At 41.4% G+C, this 21100-nt stretch overlaps 1 protein-coding gene across 1 annotated transcript; it reads left to right on the top strand.

Moving 5' to 3' along the window:
• The first annotated feature begins 1012 nt into the window (after positions 1–1012).
• FGF6 (fibroblast growth factor 6) lies at positions 1013–7940 on the top strand. The gene is made up of 3 exons (XM_009901460.1): positions 1013–1355; positions 2266–2369; positions 7764–7940. The coding sequence occupies exons 1-3, from the start codon at positions 1013–1015 to the stop codon at positions 7938–7940; spliced, it is 624 nt and encodes a 207-aa protein (XP_009899762.1).
• Positions 7941–21100: the final 13160 nt, after the last annotated feature.

Here is a 21100-nt window from a genome sequence, read left to right as displayed (position 1 = left end):
GAGGCAGTAGGGAGGTGTGGCCATTGCCCTCTTCCCCTCTTCTTCAATGCCTTGTCTTGCCAACACAAACACCGCCACCCCCTGCAAAAGGCACACAGCCTCCCCAAATAACTGTGATCATTTGGAAGTCCCCTCAGTGAAAGATGGGAACACTTAAGGACATATCAATGTCCCCAGCAACATGAAACTGCAAGATCAATGCTGCATGTCCTGCTCAGCAGAACTGCTGCTGCAAGCAGCAGAAACGTGCTTGCATAAAATCAGTAGGAGCAAGCCCAGGGGCTTCCTCTCCTTTCAGTGTGGCTTACCTCTCTGTTAGCCAGCCAGGAGCACTCCTTTTAGAGGGACAAACATGGCACAGTAAGAGGTGTCTTGGATTTGCTGGCTGTGTGCAAAAAGAGCAAGGGCCCCTTGGAGCCAGTTCTCCCCCAGTTTTGCTCTGCCCTGCTGCACACCCAGCGATCGTGCCACCGAGGAAGTGGCTGCAAAGCTTTCATTGCTCACTGATGAGGTCCATAACTGTTTTTACACCTTCTTCTCTAAATAAGGAAGCTGCCTGTGAAGCCTCTGACTGCCCTGGCTGCTTTCAACAGCCAATGAAACCCCACTCCTGCCTCCAGTCTTGGGTGACAGCATTCATCAAAGCTCAGCCAGCCCGGGGAGGATGGCAGGTTAGTGTTACGGCCGTGGCAGGCTTACCTTTGGCAAGCTGTTGATGTCAGAGTGATGATGTGGGGAGGGACAGGCTCTGCACTATAAAAATGGGTCGATCAAATATAACTGAGGCTGCTTGCTGGGAAGCAGGATCTACAAAACATGGTCCCCACCACTTTGCCTGCTGTTGGCCTGCCTCTGCTTCCGACCCGACCGCTAGCGGGCTTTAGTTTCATGTCAGCAATCTCTGTGGGCTTTCCAAAAATAAGCCTCTGCCACCATGCTGGAGGGAGGCAAACAAGAAGGGCAGTATTTTTAGGGCCATCAATTCTGACCACGTGCCCAGGAGGTGAACCGGATGGCCACTGCACAGAGACTTCTCATCACTATGTTCTGCGAAGACAGCGCTCAGCGGACGCTGCCTGCTGCTTTCCTCCTCCTGGGTTTGCTAGCCGGGATCGCTTCCACACACCCAGTTGTAAGCAGAGCTAATGGCACATTGCTGGAAAGAGGATGGCAATCTCTGCTGTCCAGGTCCATTGCTGGGATGTCAGGGGAGAAGTCAGAGGTGAACTGGGAGAGTGATTATTTGCTAGGCATCAAGAGGCAGCGGAGGCTTTACTGCAACGTGGGCATCGGGTTTCACCTTCAAATCCTCCCAGACGGCAGCATAAGCGGAGTTCACAATGAAAACCAATACAGTGAGTTGCATCCAGAAATGAAATAGCATAGATGTCACTTAATTGCTGTGAACTCGAGTAATTTACCCTTCAGAGAATGCAAATGTTATTACTTGGTAGTGTTCCTCAGTCTCTGCTCCATCTGTTGCCTTTCTGAGAGTCTCTGGGATCAATACCCGGTAGAAGCCCCGCGGGCTGGAACGTGTCACGAATGCTTTAGACAAATTTAGCTCCGATTTATTTTTACCCTACTTTGCTGCACAGATGAGAAAAGACCAGCCAGGTGGGGAAGTGTCTCTCTGCTGTATTTGCTCACTCCTCGCTTTCTCATTCGCCTGTTTGAGTTTGGGAGGCTGTTGCTCAGCTCAGAGGGCCCTGAATTTTGAATCCTGGGTGACCGGGACGGTTGGGACGTTCAGACATGGAAGGGGCTTGCTGTTCCTGCTTGGGCTTTTGTTTTTTCCTAATGGGTGCTGCTCTCTTAGGAGATTAAGGAGAAGCATTAGCCCTGTGGGTTTGATTTTCCTGTAGAGGGCAGTTGCTGAAAATCTTTTGCAGCTAAGACATCATGGGGGACTTGAAAATGCAAGCCACGCTTCTCTAGGGCTGAATAACAAACACTCCATAATTACAGCGTATCGGGGGGAAAAAAACCAACCCCAAACTTACTTGTTAGAAAGAGTTTGATGGATCAAAAGGATTGTACAGCATGTGACTGCACTCCTGAATAATCATTTTAAAACCCCACAGCATAGAAGAAAAACCAAGACCTTCTCAGCCTCTTTCTATTTGGCTGGACTAGGGAGATAAATCTAACCAAGACAATGAGACAAGGTCGTTAGAGGTTTAAAGCAAGTAAGTGATACCTGGATTGCCTCTGATTAGCTCTAAATTCCGTGCTAATACTCCTATTGAACTGCTTCTGGTTTAGGTCTCTTTGAAATATCCACCGTAGAGAGAGGTGTAGTGAGCCTGTTTGGGGTGAAAAGTGCTCTCTTCGTCGCAATGAACAACAAGGGGAAGCTATATGGAACGGTGAGTACAGGTGCAAAGAGTTTTTCCTTGCTTAAAGGAAGGTTGAAAGGGTTTTGTCTGTTGAGTTCGGTTTGGTTTGGTTGGGGTTGGGGTTTTTTTGTGGGTTTGGGTTTGCTTTGGTTTTGGTTTGAATCATAGAATCATAGAATCAATAAGGTTGGGAGAGATCTCAAAGGTCATCAAATCCAACCTGTCACCCAAGACCTCATGATTACTAGACCATGGCACTAAGTGCCACATACAATCCCCTCTTGAACACCTCCAGGGATGGTGACTCCACCACCTCCCTGGGCAGCACATTCCAATGGCTAACAGCTCTCTCTGGGAAGAACTTTCTCCTCATCTCCAGCCTAAACTTCCCCTGGCACAGCTTGAGACTGTGTCCTCTTGTTCTGTTGCTGATTGCCTGGGAGAAGAGACCAACCCCCACCTAGCTACAACCTCCCTTCAGGTAGTTTGGTTTGGTTTGGTGTTGGTTTGTTTTGGTTTAGTTTGGTTTGGCTTGCTTTTGCTTTTGCTTTTGCTTTGCTTTGCTTTGCTTTGCTTTGCTTTGCTTTTGTTTTGCTATGTTTTGTTTTGTTTCATTTTGTTTTCTCTCCTGGAAATTTCTGGTTAAAAGCAGAGTCTCTTACTTACAGGGAGCTTGCCCAGTCTGGTGTCATCAGGGTTATTTAGTACATGAAGCAGGAAGGCTGTTAGAGGTCTGTCATCTTTTAGCTTTCCAAGAAGATTGTACAGGGGAGCACTCTAGGAAAATTAATCCATGTGACCAATAGGAGGGGTTAGTTAGATGGCTTCTTCTAAGGCTTCAGCACTGCAAACACTTTCCAGTAAGAGTGAACCCTGCTGATTCTCTTTTGCTCTGCATTATATGTAAAGCAAATGGGAGTGCACTGCAAAGACCCCTAGAAGGTAAAGTACATTTAGGTCCATCAGAGGGTGTGCATGTGATTGCATGTCTCTCTGTGTGTGTGCACAGGTTGGTGTAGGAGAGGTGCAGTCATCAGAACTATCTGCACTAGCTACCATTAGTAATATCATGGCCACATGCCACCCACCCCCTCCCTGCATGGGGTGAATCAAGAAAAGTGTGGCCAGCAGGGGTAGGGAGGTTCTTCTCCCCCTCTGCTCTGGCCTGCTGAGACCACACCTGCAATACTGTGTCCAGTTTTGGGCTCCCCAGTTTAAGAGAGACAGAGACCTGCTGGAGAGAATCCAACAGAGAGCCGTGAGGATGATTTGGGGACTTGAGCATCTCCCCTGTGAAGAGAGACTGAGAGCTCTGGGGCTGTTTAGTCTGGAGAAGAGAAGGCTGAGAGGGATCTGATCAATGTCTATCAATAGCTGAGGGGTGGGTGTCAAGTGGAGAGGGCCAAGCTCTTTTGGGTGGTGTGTACTAATAAGACAAGAAACAACAGGCTCAAGCTTGAACATAGAAGATTTCAGCTCACCATGAGGATAAACTTCTTTCCAGTGAGGGTGACAGAGCACTGGAACAGGCTGCCCAGAGGCTGTGGAGTCTCCTTCTCTGGAGACTTTCCAAACCCACCTGGATGCATTCCTATGAGAACCACACTAAGTGATCCTGCTCTGGCAGGGGGTTTAGACTGGATGATCTCTGAAGGTCCCTTCCAACCTCTAATGTACTGTGATACTGTGATACCAAACCAACCACACCATGAAGAATGAATAGGAAGTCTACCCTACAAAGTCACCATATGAGCTTGGGGGGTTGTTTTAATGATCAGTTGTGTGAGATCAACCCCAAAGGGTGAGAAACCAGTAATGGCTATTAGCACTGGCATGCAGCTCAACCTGGAACACCATCACCATCATCCTAGCTATGCCATCTAAACACAGTTTAATGTCTGAAGCCTGAGCAAGGCATCTCCACATTCAGCACTTGCTGGGAAGCATGTTTGAAAGAGGCTGGCTCTGGGCACTCAGCAAAAGCAGTCCATCTCTCAGTAATGAGTGGTAGTGACAGCATTCATCTCTTTGCTCAAGAAACAACAAAGTAGTTTCCTTTGAACCAGCTGTGAAGTCAACAAAGCATTTCAGCTGCTTAGTGATACACCAGATGTTGTGAAGAACCCACAGCCATTACTAATCTGAACAATCCATTGTTCCACAATGACAGGGGAGATGTTTTAAGGTTCCACCATAGCAATATTCTTTCAATCACGTCTGATTTCAAGCACCCAAAACAGTGCCACAAACCCAGCTGCTTTGCTTGACTAAAGAAATGCAGAGTCTGGATTCAGAGCTCCCTTTGATTTTTTTTTTTTGGGGGGGGGGTTTGTCCACCCTTAGTTTCAATCCAATCTTATTTATGTTCAAGGACATTTTCTAAAGCTGCAAGAGATGTGCATTTTCCCTTGCACAATGCAATGCCCTAAGTTCAACTCTTTAAGAAGCTGTGAATAGTGTTATTACACCCTGGGTCCAAACAGAACAGCAGCTGGCAGCCTGTGATGTGCCAGACATTTCAGTTGAGGGAGTTACTCTGCTTTGTCTTTTAATATCTTCAGTGCTCTCTCAGTTTGTCTCCTGCTTGTCCTTGCACCTCCTCTCCCTGATAACTCCCCCTCCTTGGATTTACATGACCTGGCATAAAGGAAAAATGAAACTGTTTTCCCAGGTTAGAACCTGCTGCATGTCTCACTAGCAGTTAAATAGATCACCAATGGTTTAACAAAAGGGAACATTTGGTGCTAAACTGAGGTCTTTTAGCCTGGGGATGAGGAGGCTCAGGGGAGACCTTATTGCTGTCTACAACTACCTGAAAGGAGGTGGTAGCCAGGTGGGGGTTGGTCTCTTCTCCCAGGCAACCAGCACCAGAACAAGAGGACACAGTCTCAAGCTGCACCAGGGGAGGTTTAGGCTGGATGTTAGGAAGAAATTCTTCCCAGAAAGAGAAATTGGCCATTGGAATGTGCTGCCCAGGGAGGTGGTGGAGTCACCATCACTGGAGGTGTTTAAAAAGAGACTGGATGGGATGCTTGGTGTCATGCTTGAGTTGATTAGATGGTGTTGGGTGATAGGTTGGACTTGATGATCTCCAAGGTCTTTTCCAACCTGGTTCATTCTGTAATCTCCAGGGATGGGGCCTCAGCCACCTCCCCAGGCAACCTGTTCCAGAATGTGCTGCCCAGGGAGGTGGCAGAGTCCCCATCCCTGGAGGTGTTCAAAACAGGATTGGATGTGGCACTTGGAGCCATGGTTTAGTTGTCCTGAGGTGTTAGGTATTAGGTAATAGGTTGGACTTGATGATCTCTGAGGTCTTTTCCAGCCTGGATAATCCTGTATTCTGTCTTACTCAAATGCCTTATTCAAGCAAAGAGTTCTCCTTGTTCATTGCTGTTTGGAAGAAAACTGAAGGGTTGGACAGCCAGCAGATCATTCTTTGATGAATGCCAGGACACCTTGTGAAGGGGAGGTGTGAAATCAAGCAAAGCCATTTATGTGGGCAAAAGGGCAGGATGCTGACAGAAGGGATTGCCTGCCAATAGAGAGAAGAAATCCATGACTGATCATGAAGCACAGAGTCCACTATCTGGACAGGTGGCATCTGAATTCATCCGATGCCAAATTAGCACTGAGGAGATTTACTGTTGGATGCGGTCACCCTGGCACCACCTGTTGCACCCTGCAACAAGTTCTTCTTGTGAAAACACTAGCAAGAAAAAACTATTAGAGGCTTCCTGGACTATCCCTCCTTACTGCAGAGGGGGTTGGACTAGATGGCTTTTGGAGGTCCCTTCCAACCCAGATAATTCTATGATTCTGTGATTCTATGATTCTAGGATTCTATGATTCTAGGAATCTATGAGTCTAGGATTCTATGGGTCTATGAGTCTATGATTCTAGGAGTCTATGATTCTAGGAGTCTCTAATTCTAGGGTTCTATAATTCTAGGATTTTATAATTCTAGGATTCTATAATTCTAGGATTCTATGAGTCTGATTGTATGAGTCTCTAATTCTGTGATTCTAGGAGTCTCTAATTCTAGGATTCTATAATTCAATAGTTCTATGATTCTAGGATTCCATGAGTCTCTAATTCTGTGATTCTATAATTCAATGGTTCTATGATTCTAGGATTCTATGAGTCTCTAATTCTATGATTCTATGGCTCTGTGATTCTAGGATTCTATGAGTCTCTAATTCTGTGATTCTATGGCTCTATGATTCTAGGATTCTATGAGTCTCTAATCATAGAATCATAGAATGAACAAGGTTGGAAAAGACCTCAAAGATCATCAAGTCCAACCTGTCACCCAAACCCTCATGACTAACTAAACCATGGCTCCAAGTGCCACCACATCCAATCCCCTCTTGAACACCTCCAGGGATGGTAACTCCACCACCTCCCTGGGCAGCACATTCCAATGGCTAACAACTCTCTCTGTGAAGAACGTTCTCCTCACCTCCAGCCTAAACTTCCCCTGGTGCAGCTTGAGACTGTGTCTTCTTGTTCTGGTGATGGTTGCCTGGGAGATTCTTTGATTCTATAATTCTAGGATTCTATGATTCTATGAGTCTATGATTCTTTTATTCTACTATTCTATGATTCTATGAGTCTATGATTCTTTTATTCTACTATTCTATGATTCTATGAGTCTATGATTCTTTGATTCTATAATTCTAGGATTCTATAATTCTATGGTTCTATAATTCTGTAATTCTATCATAGAATCCATAAGGTTAGATAAGACCTCAAAGATCATCAAGTCCAACCTGTCATCCAAAGCCTCATGACACCAAGTGCCACATCCAATCCCTTTTTGAACACCTCCAGGGACGGTGACTCCACCACCTCCCTGGGCAACACATGGCTATGATTCCATTATTCTAGGACTCTAGGATTCTATGAATCTCTGATTCTGTGAGTCTCTAACTCTATGATCCTTTGATTCTATAATTCTAGGATTCTATAATTCTATGGTTCTAGGATCCTCTAATTCTATGGTTTTATGATTCTATAATTCTAGGATTGCATAATTCTATGAGTCTATAATTCTGTGAGCCTCTAATACTAGGATTCTTTGATTCTATAATTCTATGGTTCTAGGAGTCTATATGGTTCTATTAGTCTATGATTCTGTGAGCCTCTAATTCTATGATTCTATGATTCTATAATCCTATGGTTCTATGAGTCTCTAATTCTGTGATTCTTTGATTCTATGGTTCGAGGATTCTATGAGTCTATGAATCTCTGATGCTATGATTCTTTGATTCTATGCTTCTATGGTTCTATGACTTTATGGTTCTATGATTTCTTCTACCTGCTTCATTCTATAATTCTATGATTCTATGACTTTATGATTCTGTGATTTATACTATCTGCTTCATTCTTTCCCCCCACCCCCCTTACCCCTTTCCTCTTCCTTAGGCTGTTTTCCAGGACGAGTGCAAGTTCAAAGAGACCTTGCTGCCCAACAACTACAATGCCTACGAGTCAAACGCTTACTGCGGGGCTTACATAGCCCTCAGCAAACACGGGAGAGTGAAGAGAGGAAACAAAGTTTCTCCTGCTATGACCGTGACCCACTTTTTACCCAGAATATGAACAGGAGCAAAGCAGAAGATTAAACCCCAGGGAAAAAAAAAAAAAGGAAAGCAACAAACCACCACCAAACTGATTCATTTTGCACATGGGAATAACCTCCCAGGTAAAGTATTATGCTGTTCATTGAAAAATACTAATTCTCTCAAGATGTATGTGTATATTTGGATAAAAGTCTTTGTCCTAGATTGATCATGTAGCACGTGTAACATGATGCTGCTTCTCTGTACCGATTTCACGCGGCCGTGTGCCTCCTTTGGTGCTGAACAGAGCAAAAACGCAAGCTGGAGTGCAGAGGAAGCGTTTGGAAGTCAAGGAATGGCTGTGGGCGATCATCTCTAAGTGATCAGAGGTTATTTATGAAACACTAGTGATTACCTCAGACAATAACCTTCCATCATGAGCTGTTTACATGCCACGGGCCAAATCACCAGACGGCTTTGCTTCGCCGGAGCTTCAAGCGGTTCACCCGATCTGAATAGCTGCCTGCACCTCCCCCTTCTGCACAGTGTCCCTTCCTGTCTTCTAAAGTCCTCAAGTCTGTTTGGATCCTGAGGGTGCCCATCTGCATTGCCACACACAGGAGGCTTAGTTTGGACGTGGGAAAATCTGTCTTCACTGAAGGGGGTGTCAAGCCCTGGAAGAGACTGCCCAGGGCAGCAGTGGAGTCACCATCCCCGGAGGGATCAATTGTAAAGCAGGGTAGATGAGGCACTGCAAGGGATGATGTAGTGGTGGACATGGTAGTGCTGGCTTAATGGTTGGACTCACTGATCTGAAAGGTCTCTTCCAACCAAAACAATGCTGTGATTCCACACAAGCAAACTGCCTACCCCCAGAGCCCCTCTGTCTCTGAAGACACTCTCCAGGATCTTCTCACGGGGACTTGTTGGCAAAACGAAGACCTACAATCCATTTCCCTCAGGAAGGGCTGCAGGATAAAGTGCAGATGTGTCCCAAATGCAAGATGGATTTGGAGCTGAGGGTTTTGAATGGAGGTTTTTGAGCTTAGTTTAGACCCCACTCAAATATACATGTGTACATCTCTAATATAAATACCTGTATATATATATATATATATATATATATATATATACACATGGGATGTGTGAGTGTGTGTCTATGTCATTACATACTTCTGAAGGAATCAATCATCCCAGTTTCTGGAGAGATGGTCCAGGTGCCTTCACATGCTTACACACAGAAAAGAACATAAATCTTTAAAGGCACTTTATTTCAGTTAGGCTGAACCTTGTTAATCTCTAAGAAGCAGAAACTGGACTGCAGGATACATTTGATAAGAGGTGTGGAGTCCATGAAAGCTTCCAGCAAAAGGCTATGGGGAAGTATATTTGGTTCTTCTCTATCATAGCTCATTGAGGTACTGTGACCAGCACTGGGCCCCTCAGTTTAGGGAAGATGTTGACTTGCTGGAACGTGTCCAGAGAAGGGCAACAAAGCTGGGAAGGGGTTTGGAGCACAGCCCTGTGAGGAGAGGCTGAGGGAGCTGGGGTTGCTTAGCCTGCAGAAGAGGAGGCTCAGGGGAGACCTTGCTGTCTACAACTACCTGAAGGGAGGTTGTAGCCAGGTGGGGGTTGGCCTCTTTTCCCAGGCAACCAGCACCAGAACAAGAGGACAGAGTCTCAAGCTGCACCAGGGGAAGTTTAGGCTGGAGGTGAGGAGAAAGTTCTTCCCAGAAAGAGTGATTGGCCATTGGAATGTGCTGCCCAGGGAGGTGGTGGAATCACCATCACTGGAAGTGCTTAGGAGGAGACTGGATGGGGCACTTGGTGCCATGGTTTAGTTGATTAGATGGTATTAGGTGATAGGTTGGACTTGATCTCGAAGGTCTTTTCCAACCTGGTTGTTTCTGTTTCTATTCTATTCTATTCTATTCTATTCTATTCTATTCTATTCTATTCTATTCTATTCTGTTCTATTCTATTCTACTCCTAGTCTAGTCTAGTCCAGTCTATTCTTTCTATTCTATTCTAAATGAGGTCTGAAGGACAGAGAAAGGAGGAGACTAGATAAACATGCCTTCATGAGTTGGGACACAGGAATTTGTGCCGTAATTCCAAATTCTGTCCCTTGCAAAGCAGCACTTCCAAAGGCAGCATCCAAGCTGTGTGAAATGCTCTCCAAAGCTCTCCTAGAAGCCATAAAAAAAAGCCCCAGCACATGACATTGCCTTACTATTTCGAAGACCTTTTTTTCCAGTTCACCAATGAAGCTAACATTCTCTGTGCCTTTGAAAGAGTATTTTAAGAGGCCCTAAGTTCAGAGCCACTATAAATGGCAGTTACCAGAAGCCTTGGGATTCCTGCATTGATGGCCTGCTCCTAAACTTGAAACTAGATTCAATGCAATGTCAGAGCAGGAACATTTTCAGCATAGATGGACCGTGCTGCTGCAGAACTGAACATCTGAGTGCAAGATAATCTCCCGTGGCCAGCCAAAATGTGGCCCTGTCCAGCCTTGACATGCCATTCTATTTGCAGGGGGTATCTATTCAGGATGAATTTGAGCCTTCTGACATGGAGAAAAAAGAAAAACAACCACCACTGTCAGGGCCAGATCCTCAGTTGGACTAAACCAGCCTAGTTTTAGAGATGCAGAAGATCTGGCCTGAAGATCACACCTACATGGAAGGATCTACAGCCATGCTTTCTGAACCACTGTCAAGACAGTTGTTTTGTGAACCACATCCAGGTTCCCACCCCCTTTTGTGGGATTTATACTTGAACTTGCTCCAATGTGCTCACAGTAGACATGAACAGAAAATGCTCATAATGGGATGATGCTCATAGTACACAAAGGGGATGCTTTGGATATGATAAAGGAAGGAATTCATCTTCATTTTTTGGTCTTGTAGTATGTAGAAGCCAAGCGGGCACGCTTTGTTCTCCTACAACGGGTGCAGCAGTTTGCTTTGGAAGTAATTGCCTTCTAAGAGAAAAAGCAGGATGGTTTGAGTGGGGGAGAGTGGATCAGAGAAAGCTTTGGAGGACATCTGCGTCCAGTTCTGGAGTCCCTATTACAGGAAGGATCTGGAGGTGCTGGAATGTGTCCAGACAAGGGCCACAAGGATGATCAGAGGGCTGGAGCTGCTCTCCTATGGAGACAGGCTGAGAGAGTTGGGGTTGTTAAGTCTGGAGAAGGCTCCCAGGAGACCTTCTTGTGGCCTTCCATTATCTGAAGGGGGCTACAAGAAAGCTGGGGAGGGACTTTTTAGGGTGTCAGGTAGGGATAGGACTAGGGGGAGTGGAGCAAAACCAGAAGTGAGAAGATTCAGATTGGATGTTAGGAAGAAGCTCTTGTCCATGAGGGTGGTGAGACACTGGCACAGGTTGCCCAGGGAGGTGGTGGAAGCCTCATCCCTGGGAGTTTTTAAGGCCAGGCTGGATGTGGCTCTGAGCAACCTGATGTAGTGTGAGGTGTCTCTGCCCATGGCTGGGGGGTTGGAACTGGCTGATCCTTGAGGTCCCTTCCAACCCTGACAATTCTATGATTCTGATATCAGTTACATTGGCCTAGAGTCCTAGAAGGACACATAGAAAGCCTACAGCTGTGCAGCAATAACATTAGATGGCAACCTGTACCCTTGTGTCATATTCTGAATTGTCCTTGAAATTAAGCTTGAAGAAGGATGTAAGTGCACGTGGATGTAGAGGAAATCCCAGTCTGAACATTGACACAAAAGTTTGTTTCTGATTGCAGCTTAAACCAGTGTCCTTAGGACAGGATGAAGTATGTTCACTCTTAAACCACATATTGTTGCCAGTAGAAATAAATCCTGGAGTAGCTGGCATAAAAGGTGAGAATCAGGCTCACTGACTCTGTTTTGCACATATTGGCCACCAGTGACAACAAAGAAATCTGTTTGGATGCAGCCTGCTGGGCTGAGCTTGTTCTTAAGAACCACAGATCATTGTGGATGCAGATGTGGTGGCCTCTGGAAAGCTCCACATGTCACTCTGCTGAGCTGCTCTTTACATCACTGCTTTTTCCTTATTACATAGCAGTGCCAGCCAGATCAATACTGAAGTTTAGTCTTAAGCTGTTTAGTCTGGAGTAGAGAAGACTGAGAGGGGATCTTATCACTGTCTATAAACATCTGAAGGGTGGGTGTCAAGATGAAGGGGCCAGGCTCTTTTTGGTGGTGCCCAGTGATAGGATGAAGAGCAACAGGTACAAGATAGAGCACAGGAGGTTTCACCTCAACATGAGGAGATGCTTCTTTATGGTGAGGGTGGCAGAGCCCTGGAACAGGGCTGCCCAGAGTGATTGTGAAGTTTCCTTCTCTGGAGACTTTCAAAACTCACCTGGATGTATTCCTGCCCTGGGTGACCCTGCTTTGGCAGGGGTTGGACTGGATGATCTTTCAAAGTCCCTTCCAAACACTAACGTTCTGTGATTGTGTGGAGTCAACATTGAAATCAAAAAGGTCTCCCAGTGCCAGGAATCCTGTCTGATACTAAAGCAAAGTGACAATGGCAGCACTGCCAGGAGGGAAAACTGTGGCAGGAAACCCTTCCAGCATGAATAACACAGCACTGAAGTGTTGTGGAGCTTTAGACTAGTTGGTTACAAGGTTTTGACAGAGGTGCTGCTTAAATCATCATGTGGCTACTTTCAAGAGAGGAGTTCAGGACACATTGCTGTGGATGTGCAAGCAGTCTAGGGGCAGCTCACTGGCATTGATGGCATTGGTGGCATTGATGGCATTGGTGGAATTGGTGGCATTGGTGGCAGTGTCCAAGAAGTTAAGCAGCTTGCCTGGGAAATTACCTCATCTTCTTGTGCCCCATGCTTGATTAATTCCACCTCCTCCTCAGGCCATTATCACCTATATGGGAGAAAGAGGGTTTAGGAAGACCACCACTCACTTTGCAGGGAAAACAAACCCCCCAACCCCTTTGTAAACTGAATGTACACTCAAGGGAGGCTATGGAGAGACCATGGGCATAGGCTGGCACACCCTCCAGAAAACTTTCCTCAAAAGAACAGCTCCATGGATTCGTGACAGCATAATGAAGACTCATGAGAGCAAAGGAGTTTCCCAAGTCAGGGCCAAATTAGGCACCTTTGGAAGTGTATCTCATCTGAGTGTGTTCTAACATGGAGTCCCAAAACGGGCTACAAGCTCTGAGAGCGTTGCTGGGAGCGTTCCACTCCAGCCTGCCTGCTCCATACTTTGACCATCAGATTCTCCTGAGGAGCTGCCTGCCTGGTGTTCAGGGTTGATTCCTCCACAGTCAAATCCCACAGTCATTTAGGAGCTAGTTCTCAAAGAGGTTAGCAAAGAGTCTTGACTGGAGCTGAGTCATGCTCTTCAATAACCTGATCTGCCCCCAGCATGCAGAGATGCAGACAACCAGAGAGTGGAAAAGCAGAGTTAAATCTTTCTCTACCTGTTTACCTCAATAGCTATTTCAATTCCAGGATCCTATTTTGCACAGTAAAATGGTGCCAAAGTTCTCTCTCTTTTGAAAAGTATTTTATTCTATTGTATTGGGTTTATTGTATTCAGTATTTCTTAACTTTTCATTTTTGTTTGTATTATTTGACTTTATTTTGTTCCTTTTACTCGTTTTATTTCACTTTATTTTGTTTATTTTGTTTGCCTTTATTTTGTTCATTTTACTCATTTTATTTCACTTCCTTTTGTTTCTTTTATTTCACCTCCTTTTGTCCATTTTATTTCCCTTTATTTTGTACATTTTACTCATTTTATTTCACTTTATTCATTTTACTCATTTTATTTCACTTCATTTTGTCCATTTTATTTCCCTTTATTTTGTTCATTTTACTCATTTTATTTCACTTCCTTTTGTTTCTTTTATTTCACTTTATTAATTTCACTCATTTTATTTCACTTCATTTTGTCCATTTTATTTGACTTTATTTTGTTCGTTTCACTCATTTCATTTCACTTTATTTTGTTTCTTTTATTTCACTTTATTTTGTTCATTTCACTCATTTCATTTCACTTTATTTTGCTTCTTTTATTTCACTTTATTTTGTTCATTTCACTCATTTCATTTCACTTTATTTTGTTTCTTTTATTTCACTTTATTTTGTTCATTTCACTCATTTCATTTCACTTTATTTTGTCTATTTTATTTGACTTTATTTTGTTCATTTCACTCATTTCATTTCACTTTATTTTGTTTCTTTTATTTCACTTTATTTTGTTCATTTCACTCATTTCATTTCACTTCATTTTGTCTATTTTATTTAACTTTATTTTGTTCATTTCACTCATTTTATTTCACTTCATTTTGTCTATTTTATTTCACTTTATTTTGTTCATTTCACTCATTTTATTTCACTTCATTTTGTCTATTTTATTTCACTTTATTTTGTTCATTTCACTCATTTTATTTCACTTTATTTTGTCTATTTTATTTCACTTTGTTTTGTTCATTTTACTCATTTTATTTCACTTTCTTTTGTCTATTTTATTTGACTTTATTTTGTTCATTTCACTCATTTCACTTCATTTTGTTTATTTTATTTCACTTTATTTTGTTCAATTTACTCATTTTATTTTACTCATTTTATTTCATTTCATTTTTATTTTGTTTATTTTATTTCACTTTATTTTGTTCATTTTACTCATTTTATTACACTTCATTTTATTTCACTTCATTTTGTCCATTTTATTTGACTTTATTTTGTTCATTTTACTCATTTCATTTCGCTTTCTTTTGTCTATTTTATTTCACTTAATTTTGTTCATTTTACTCATTTTATTTCACTTTATTTTGTTCATTTTATTTCACTTTATTTTGTTCATTTTACTCATTTTATTTTGTTTTATTTTACTCATTTTATTTTACTCATTTTATTTCACTTCATTTTTATTTTGTTTATTTTATTTCACTTTATTTTGTTCATTTTACTCATTTTATTTTACTCACTTTATTTCACTTCATTTTGTCCATTTTATTTGACTTTATTTTGTTCATTTTACTCGTTTCAATTCACTTCCTTTTGTCTATTTTATTTCACTGTATTTTGTTCATTTTACTCATTTTATTTCACTGCATTTTGTTCATTTTATTTCACTTTATTCATTTTACTCATTTTATTTCACTTTGTTCATTTTATTTGACTTTATTTTACTCAGTTTATTTCACTTTATTTTGTCTATTTTATTTGCCTTTATTTTATTCATTTTATTTGCTTTACTTTGATTTGTTTTAATCCTTTAACTCATTTTTATTTCATTTGAATGGCATTTAATTGAGTTTCTTTTATTATTTGGTTTCCAGGGAATCATAGCATTTTCTGATTCCCTGACAACCAAATAATAAAATGATTGAATTCTATGCAAACAAAATAATAAAATGATTGAATGCTATGATTCCCTGCAAACAAAATAATAGAATCAAATTCAATAGCATTAAAATAAAAGACATGAAAGATTTTATTTCGTTTCACTTCATTTTTACTTTATTTACTTAGTTTTATGTATTATTTTATTTCATTGTATTTAGTTTTATTTTATTATTTCTTTTGGTTTATTTTCCTTTATTTTATTTTATTAGTTCACTTTAGTTCCTTATATTTTATTTCATTTTTATTTCATTTTTATTTCATTTTATTGATTTTTTCATTTTATTTCATTTTATTGATTTTTTCATTTTATTTCATTTCTTTTCATTTTTACTTTTTCATTTTATTTTTAAATCTCTTTTATTTTATTTTATTATTTATTTTATTTCATTTTTACTTTATTGCCTTCATTTTATTTATTGTATTATTATATTTCATTTTATTTATTTTTTTCAATTTATTATTTCATTTACTTTAATTTATTTTATTATTTATTTGATTCAATTTTTATTCTATTATTGTATATATGTAATTTAATTTCACTTTCATTTAATTTTATTTCTTTCATTTTATTCATTGTATCTATATATTTAATTTAATTTTATTGGTTTATTTCTTTAATTTCATTTTTATTTTATTTCTTTCATTTTATTTATTAAATTATTATATTTCATTTTATTATGTTCTTTTATTTTATTATGTTATTTATTCCTGTAGTGGTTCCATTTCACTTCATTTTTCTTTTATTTCATTTTATTAATTGTATTATTATATTTCATTCTACTTTATTTTATTAATTTCATTTAACTTCATTTTTATTTTATTTTTTCTTTCATTTTATTTCTTGCATTATTTTCTCTCACTTTGTTCCTTTTAATTATTTTATTTAATTTTCTTTCTTTTATCATTTTATTTCATTTTATTTCATTTTATTTCATTTATTATTTTCTTTCCTTTTATTTATTTTTCTTTCTTTTATCATTTTATTTCATTTAATTTCCTTTAATTTCATTTATTATTTTCTTTCATTTTATTTTATTTATTTTTCTTTCTTTTATTATTTAATTTTGTTCCATTTTCTTTCTTTTATTATTTTCTTACATTTTTTCTTTTATTATTTTCTTTCATTTCTTTTATTATTTTCTTTCATTTTCTTTCTTGTATTATTTTATTCCCTTTTCTTTCTTTTATTATTTTCTTTCATTTTTTCTTTTATTATTTGATTTCCTTTTCTTTCTTTTATTATTTTATTTCATTTTCTTTCTTTTATTATTTTCTTTCTTTTTTCTTTTATTATTTTATTTCATTTATTATTTTATTCCATTTTCTTTCTTGTATTATTTTCTTACATTTTTTCTTTTATTTTTTTTCTTTCATTTCTTTTATTATTTTATTTCATTTTCTTCCTTGTATTATTTTATTTCATTTTCTTTCTTGTATTATTTTATTCCATTTTCTTTCTTGTGTTATTTTCTTTCATTTTTTCTTCTATTATTTTATCTCCTTTTCTTTCTTTTATTATTTTCTTTCATTTTCTTTCTGTTATTATTTTATTTCATTTTTTCTTTTATTATTTGATTTCATTTCTTTTATTATTTTATTTCATTTTCTTTCTTGTATTATTTTATTCCATTTTCTTTCTTTTATTATTTTATTTCCTTTTCTTTTCTTTTATTATTTTATTTTCTTTCTTTTAATATTTTATTCCATTTCCTTTCTTTTATTATCTTATTTCCTTTTCTTTTCTTTTATTATTTTATTTTCTTTCTTTTATTATTTTATTCCATTTCCTTTCTTTTATTATCTTATTTCCTTTTCTTTTCTTTTATTATTTTATTTTCTTTCTTTTATTATTTTATTCCATTTTCTTTCTTTTGTTATCTTATTCCATTTTCTTTCTTTTATTATTTTATTTCCTTTCCTTTCATTTCTTTTATTCTTTTATTTCATTTTCTTTCCTTTAATTTCTTTTATGATTTTATTTCCTTTCCTTTCATTTCATGAATTTTCATTTCATTTCACTTTTAATTTTCACTAAAATATACCTCATCTTCTGACTCTGTATGAACTCACAATTGAGACTGTAAATTTGCAAGAAACACAAACCTTGTCTGATCAATTGTTGGTGCAATTGCTTCTATTTTTATATGTATGTGCTGCGCACAATAGTTTCATGGATTCATCAAATAAACTTTTATACATTTTTGGTAGTGTCTTGACTCCAAATCCATCTTAACAGTTGAGGGTGGGTTGGTTGCTTGGTTGTTTTCCCCTTGCTTCACACCTGTGAGTTCAACTATACACACACACAGAGTTTTTGCTCAACCCTAGCTGAGGTCAGAGTGGCTGGAGAGCAGCCAGGCAGAGAGGGACCTGGGGGTGCTGGTTGATAGTAGGCTGAATGTGAGCCAGCAGTGTGCCCAGGTGGCTAAGAAGGCCAATGGCATCCTGGCCTGCATCAGGAATAGTGTGGCCAGCAGGAGCAGGGAGGTTATTCTGCCCTGGACTCAGCACTGAGGCCACACCTTGAGTACTGTGTCATAGTCACCTGTATGAATTCCTCTTTTACTGTGGGGAGATCCTGGCTAGCAACAGCTGCTGCCAGCGCTCTTCAGAATGTGACAGGACAAGGGGCAGTGGTTTGAAATTAGAGGAGATATAGATTGGATGTCAGGAAAAAGTTCTTTACAATGAAGGTGCCCAAGCACCAACTGGAACCAGTTGCTTAGAGAGGTGGTTGAGGTCCCCCCATCTTGGAGATATTAAGGTTAGGCTTGATGGGGTTCTGATCTAGCTGAGGACATTCAGGTCCTGCACCTGGGTCGGGGCAATCCCAAGCACCGATGCAGGCTGGGCAGGCACTGGCTTGAGAGCAGCCCTGAAGAAAAGGACTTGGGGGTGCTGGTGGATGAGAAGCTCAACATGAGCCAGCAGTGAGCACTTGCAGCCCAGAAAGCCAATCCCATCCTGGGCTAATCAGGAGAAGCAGAGCCAGCAGGTCAAAGGAGGTGATTCTCCCCCTCTATTCTGCTCTGGTGAGACCCGACCTGGAGTACTGCATCCAGTTCTGGAGTCTCTATTACAAGAAGGATCTGGAGGTGCTGGAACATGTCCAGAGAAGGGCCACAAGGGTGATCAGAGGGCTGGACCATCTCCAGCAGATCCCTGTCCCTCTTGAACTGGGCAGTCCAAAACTGGACACAGTACTCAAGACAAGGTCTCAACCAGGGCAGGCAGTCAAAGAGCTGGGGGTATCTTGCTACCAGGCCTTGGCAGAAGCCACATCTGCCCCGTGCACCAAGCACAAGATGTTGTTTCTGCTGGAGCTCACTCCTACCAACACCAACAGCTGCAGAAATCATCTGAAGGATCAGTCCTCAGGGGAGGAAATAAAAATTAAAACAAATATAAAAAAAACAGCTTTCTGCCAACTGACAGATGCACAAGACTCGTGGGAAGACACAGGTCTACGAATGGCACGGCTTGAGTTCACCCTCAGACGGCTTTCAGGGAGCAGGGGTGGCAGCAGCGCTGTCCCAAAGTGCGAATGAAGCGTACAGGGCTGCGGTGCCGGAGACCGGGCGAGGGAGTCTGAGCGCCGCAGTTTTCTATCGGCCGTTGTTTTTAGCGCCCTCTGGTGGCTCTTTGCTATTTAACAGCTGCCCGGCAGAGATCCAGCACGGCTTCTGCAGCCCGGGTCTGGGAGCAAGGGAGAAAGGAAGCTGCCAGCTCATGGATGTGATTGCACGTGGCCTTCAGGTCCCGCAGTATCTATTGCATCCAGTGTGGCCAGCAGGAGCAGGGAGGTCATTCTGCCCCTGCACTCAGCACCTTGAGTCCTGTGTCCAGTTCTGGGCCCTTCAGTTTAGGAAAGATGTTGAGTTGCAGGAAGGTGTTCAGAAGAGGGCAACAAAGCTGGGGAGGGGTTTGGAGCACAAGCCCTATGAGGAGAGGCTGAGGGAGCTGGGGTTGCTTAGCCTGGAGAAGAGGAGGCTCAGGCAAGACCTTTATTGCTCTCTACAACTACCTGAAGGCAGGTTGTAGCCAGGTGGGGGTTGGTCTCTTCTCCCGGGCAACTAGCACCAGAACAAGAGGACATAGTCCCAAGCTGTGCCAGGGGAGGTTTAGGCTGGATGTTAGGAAGAAATTCTTCACAGAAAGAGTGATTGGCCATTGGAATGTGCTGCCCAGGGAGGTGGTGGAGTCACCATCACTAGAGGTGTTTAGGAAGAGACTGGATGAGGCACTTGGTGCCATGGTTTAGTTGATGAGATGATGTTGGATGATAGGTTGGACTCTATGATCTCAAAGGTCTTTTCTAACCTGGTTCATTCTGTTCTGTTGGGTTTTGTTGGGGTTTCTTTTCATTTTTGAGCAAGGTACTGGTGCTTACCCACTTCAATCTCAATAAAGTAATACTACATAGCCACATTGATAAGAGCTCAAAATTAGAGAAACTCCCTGTGGCTCACTCAGAGCAGAATGAATTATCAAGGGCTGAATTAACAAGTGCTGTATTCAAGTATCTTCATAGAGTCATGGAAACATAGAATGGGCTGGGCTGGAAGGGACCCCTAAAGATCATCTAGTCCAACCCCCTCTGCAGTCAGCAGGGACATCCTCAACTAGATCAGGTTGCCCAGAGCCATGTCCAGCCTGACCTTGAATATGGGTATGGGGCCCCAACCTCCTCCCAGGGCAACCTGTTCCAGTGTCCCACCACCCTCATAGTAAGGAACTTGTTCCTAACATCCAATCTAAACCTGCTCTTCTCCAGTTTGAAGCCATTGCCCCTTGTTCTATCACTGCAGGTCTTTGTGGCCCTCCTCTGGACCCAATCCATCAGGTCCACGTGCTTCCTATATTGAGCTCCCCAGCAACCTTTTATAACATTAGGCAGGCAAATTGATCATGAGAACTACTTTGCTTGACCCCAGATTTTCCAACCTGAAGATCTGCCAAGATTTTGCAAACATTAAACCTGAGCCTAGTTGCCAAAGGCAGTGACACATAGAAGATCTTAGAGGTCATGGATCTGTTGGAGTGGGTCCAAAGCAGGACTGCAAAAATGGCCAGAGGGCTGAAACACTTCTCCCATGAAGAAAGGCTGATTGAATTGGGATAGCTTACCCTGGAGAAAAGAAGGATGCAGGGAGACAGACCTGGTTGCACCCTTTAAATACTTACAGAGTATTACTTTCTTTATAAGAAAGATGAGGACAGGCCTGATGCAACAGGAAAAGAAGCAATGGTCTTAAATTAAAAGAAGGTAGACTTAGAGGAGCTATCAGGAAGACAGTATTTTTCTTCCAGTGAGGGAGGTGAAACACCATCTCAGGTGGCCCAGAAAGGTTGTAGATGCCCCAGCCCTAGAAACATTCCAGGTCAGGTTGGATGTGGCTCTGAGCAACCTGAGTGAGTTGAATCCCAGAATCACAGAAACATTCAGGTTGGAACAGACCCTCAGGATCACCAAGGCCAACCCAGAACCCTACTCTCCAAGGCTCACCCCTAAACCAAATCCCCAAGCACCACATCCAAACCACCCTGAAACACATCCAGGCTTGGGGACTCCACCACCTCCCTGGGCAGCACATTCCTATGCCTGACCACCCTTGCTGTGAATTTTCCCCCCCCAGGATGGCTCTGCTCACTGAAATGAGGACAGATTTTCAAGGTCCCTTCCAATGCAATGTATTAGCTAAGCCTGTGGTTCTAGGACATAAAATGGCCTGGATTATTAGATCCCTCTGCTATGCCTCATGCCACACCTGTGGCAGGAAATACTGATCAGCATCACAGGGCACCTTGACTGAGAA

The sequence above is a fragment of the Dryobates pubescens genome, chromosome Z (genome assembly GCF_014839835.1).
Source record: "Dryobates pubescens isolate bDryPub1 chromosome Z, bDryPub1.pri, whole genome shotgun sequence".
Lineage (NCBI taxonomy): Eukaryota > Metazoa > Chordata > Aves > Piciformes > Picidae > Dryobates > Dryobates pubescens.
Note: the sequence above shows the minus strand (reverse complement) of the source record. Positions and strands in the feature narration are given on the sequence as shown.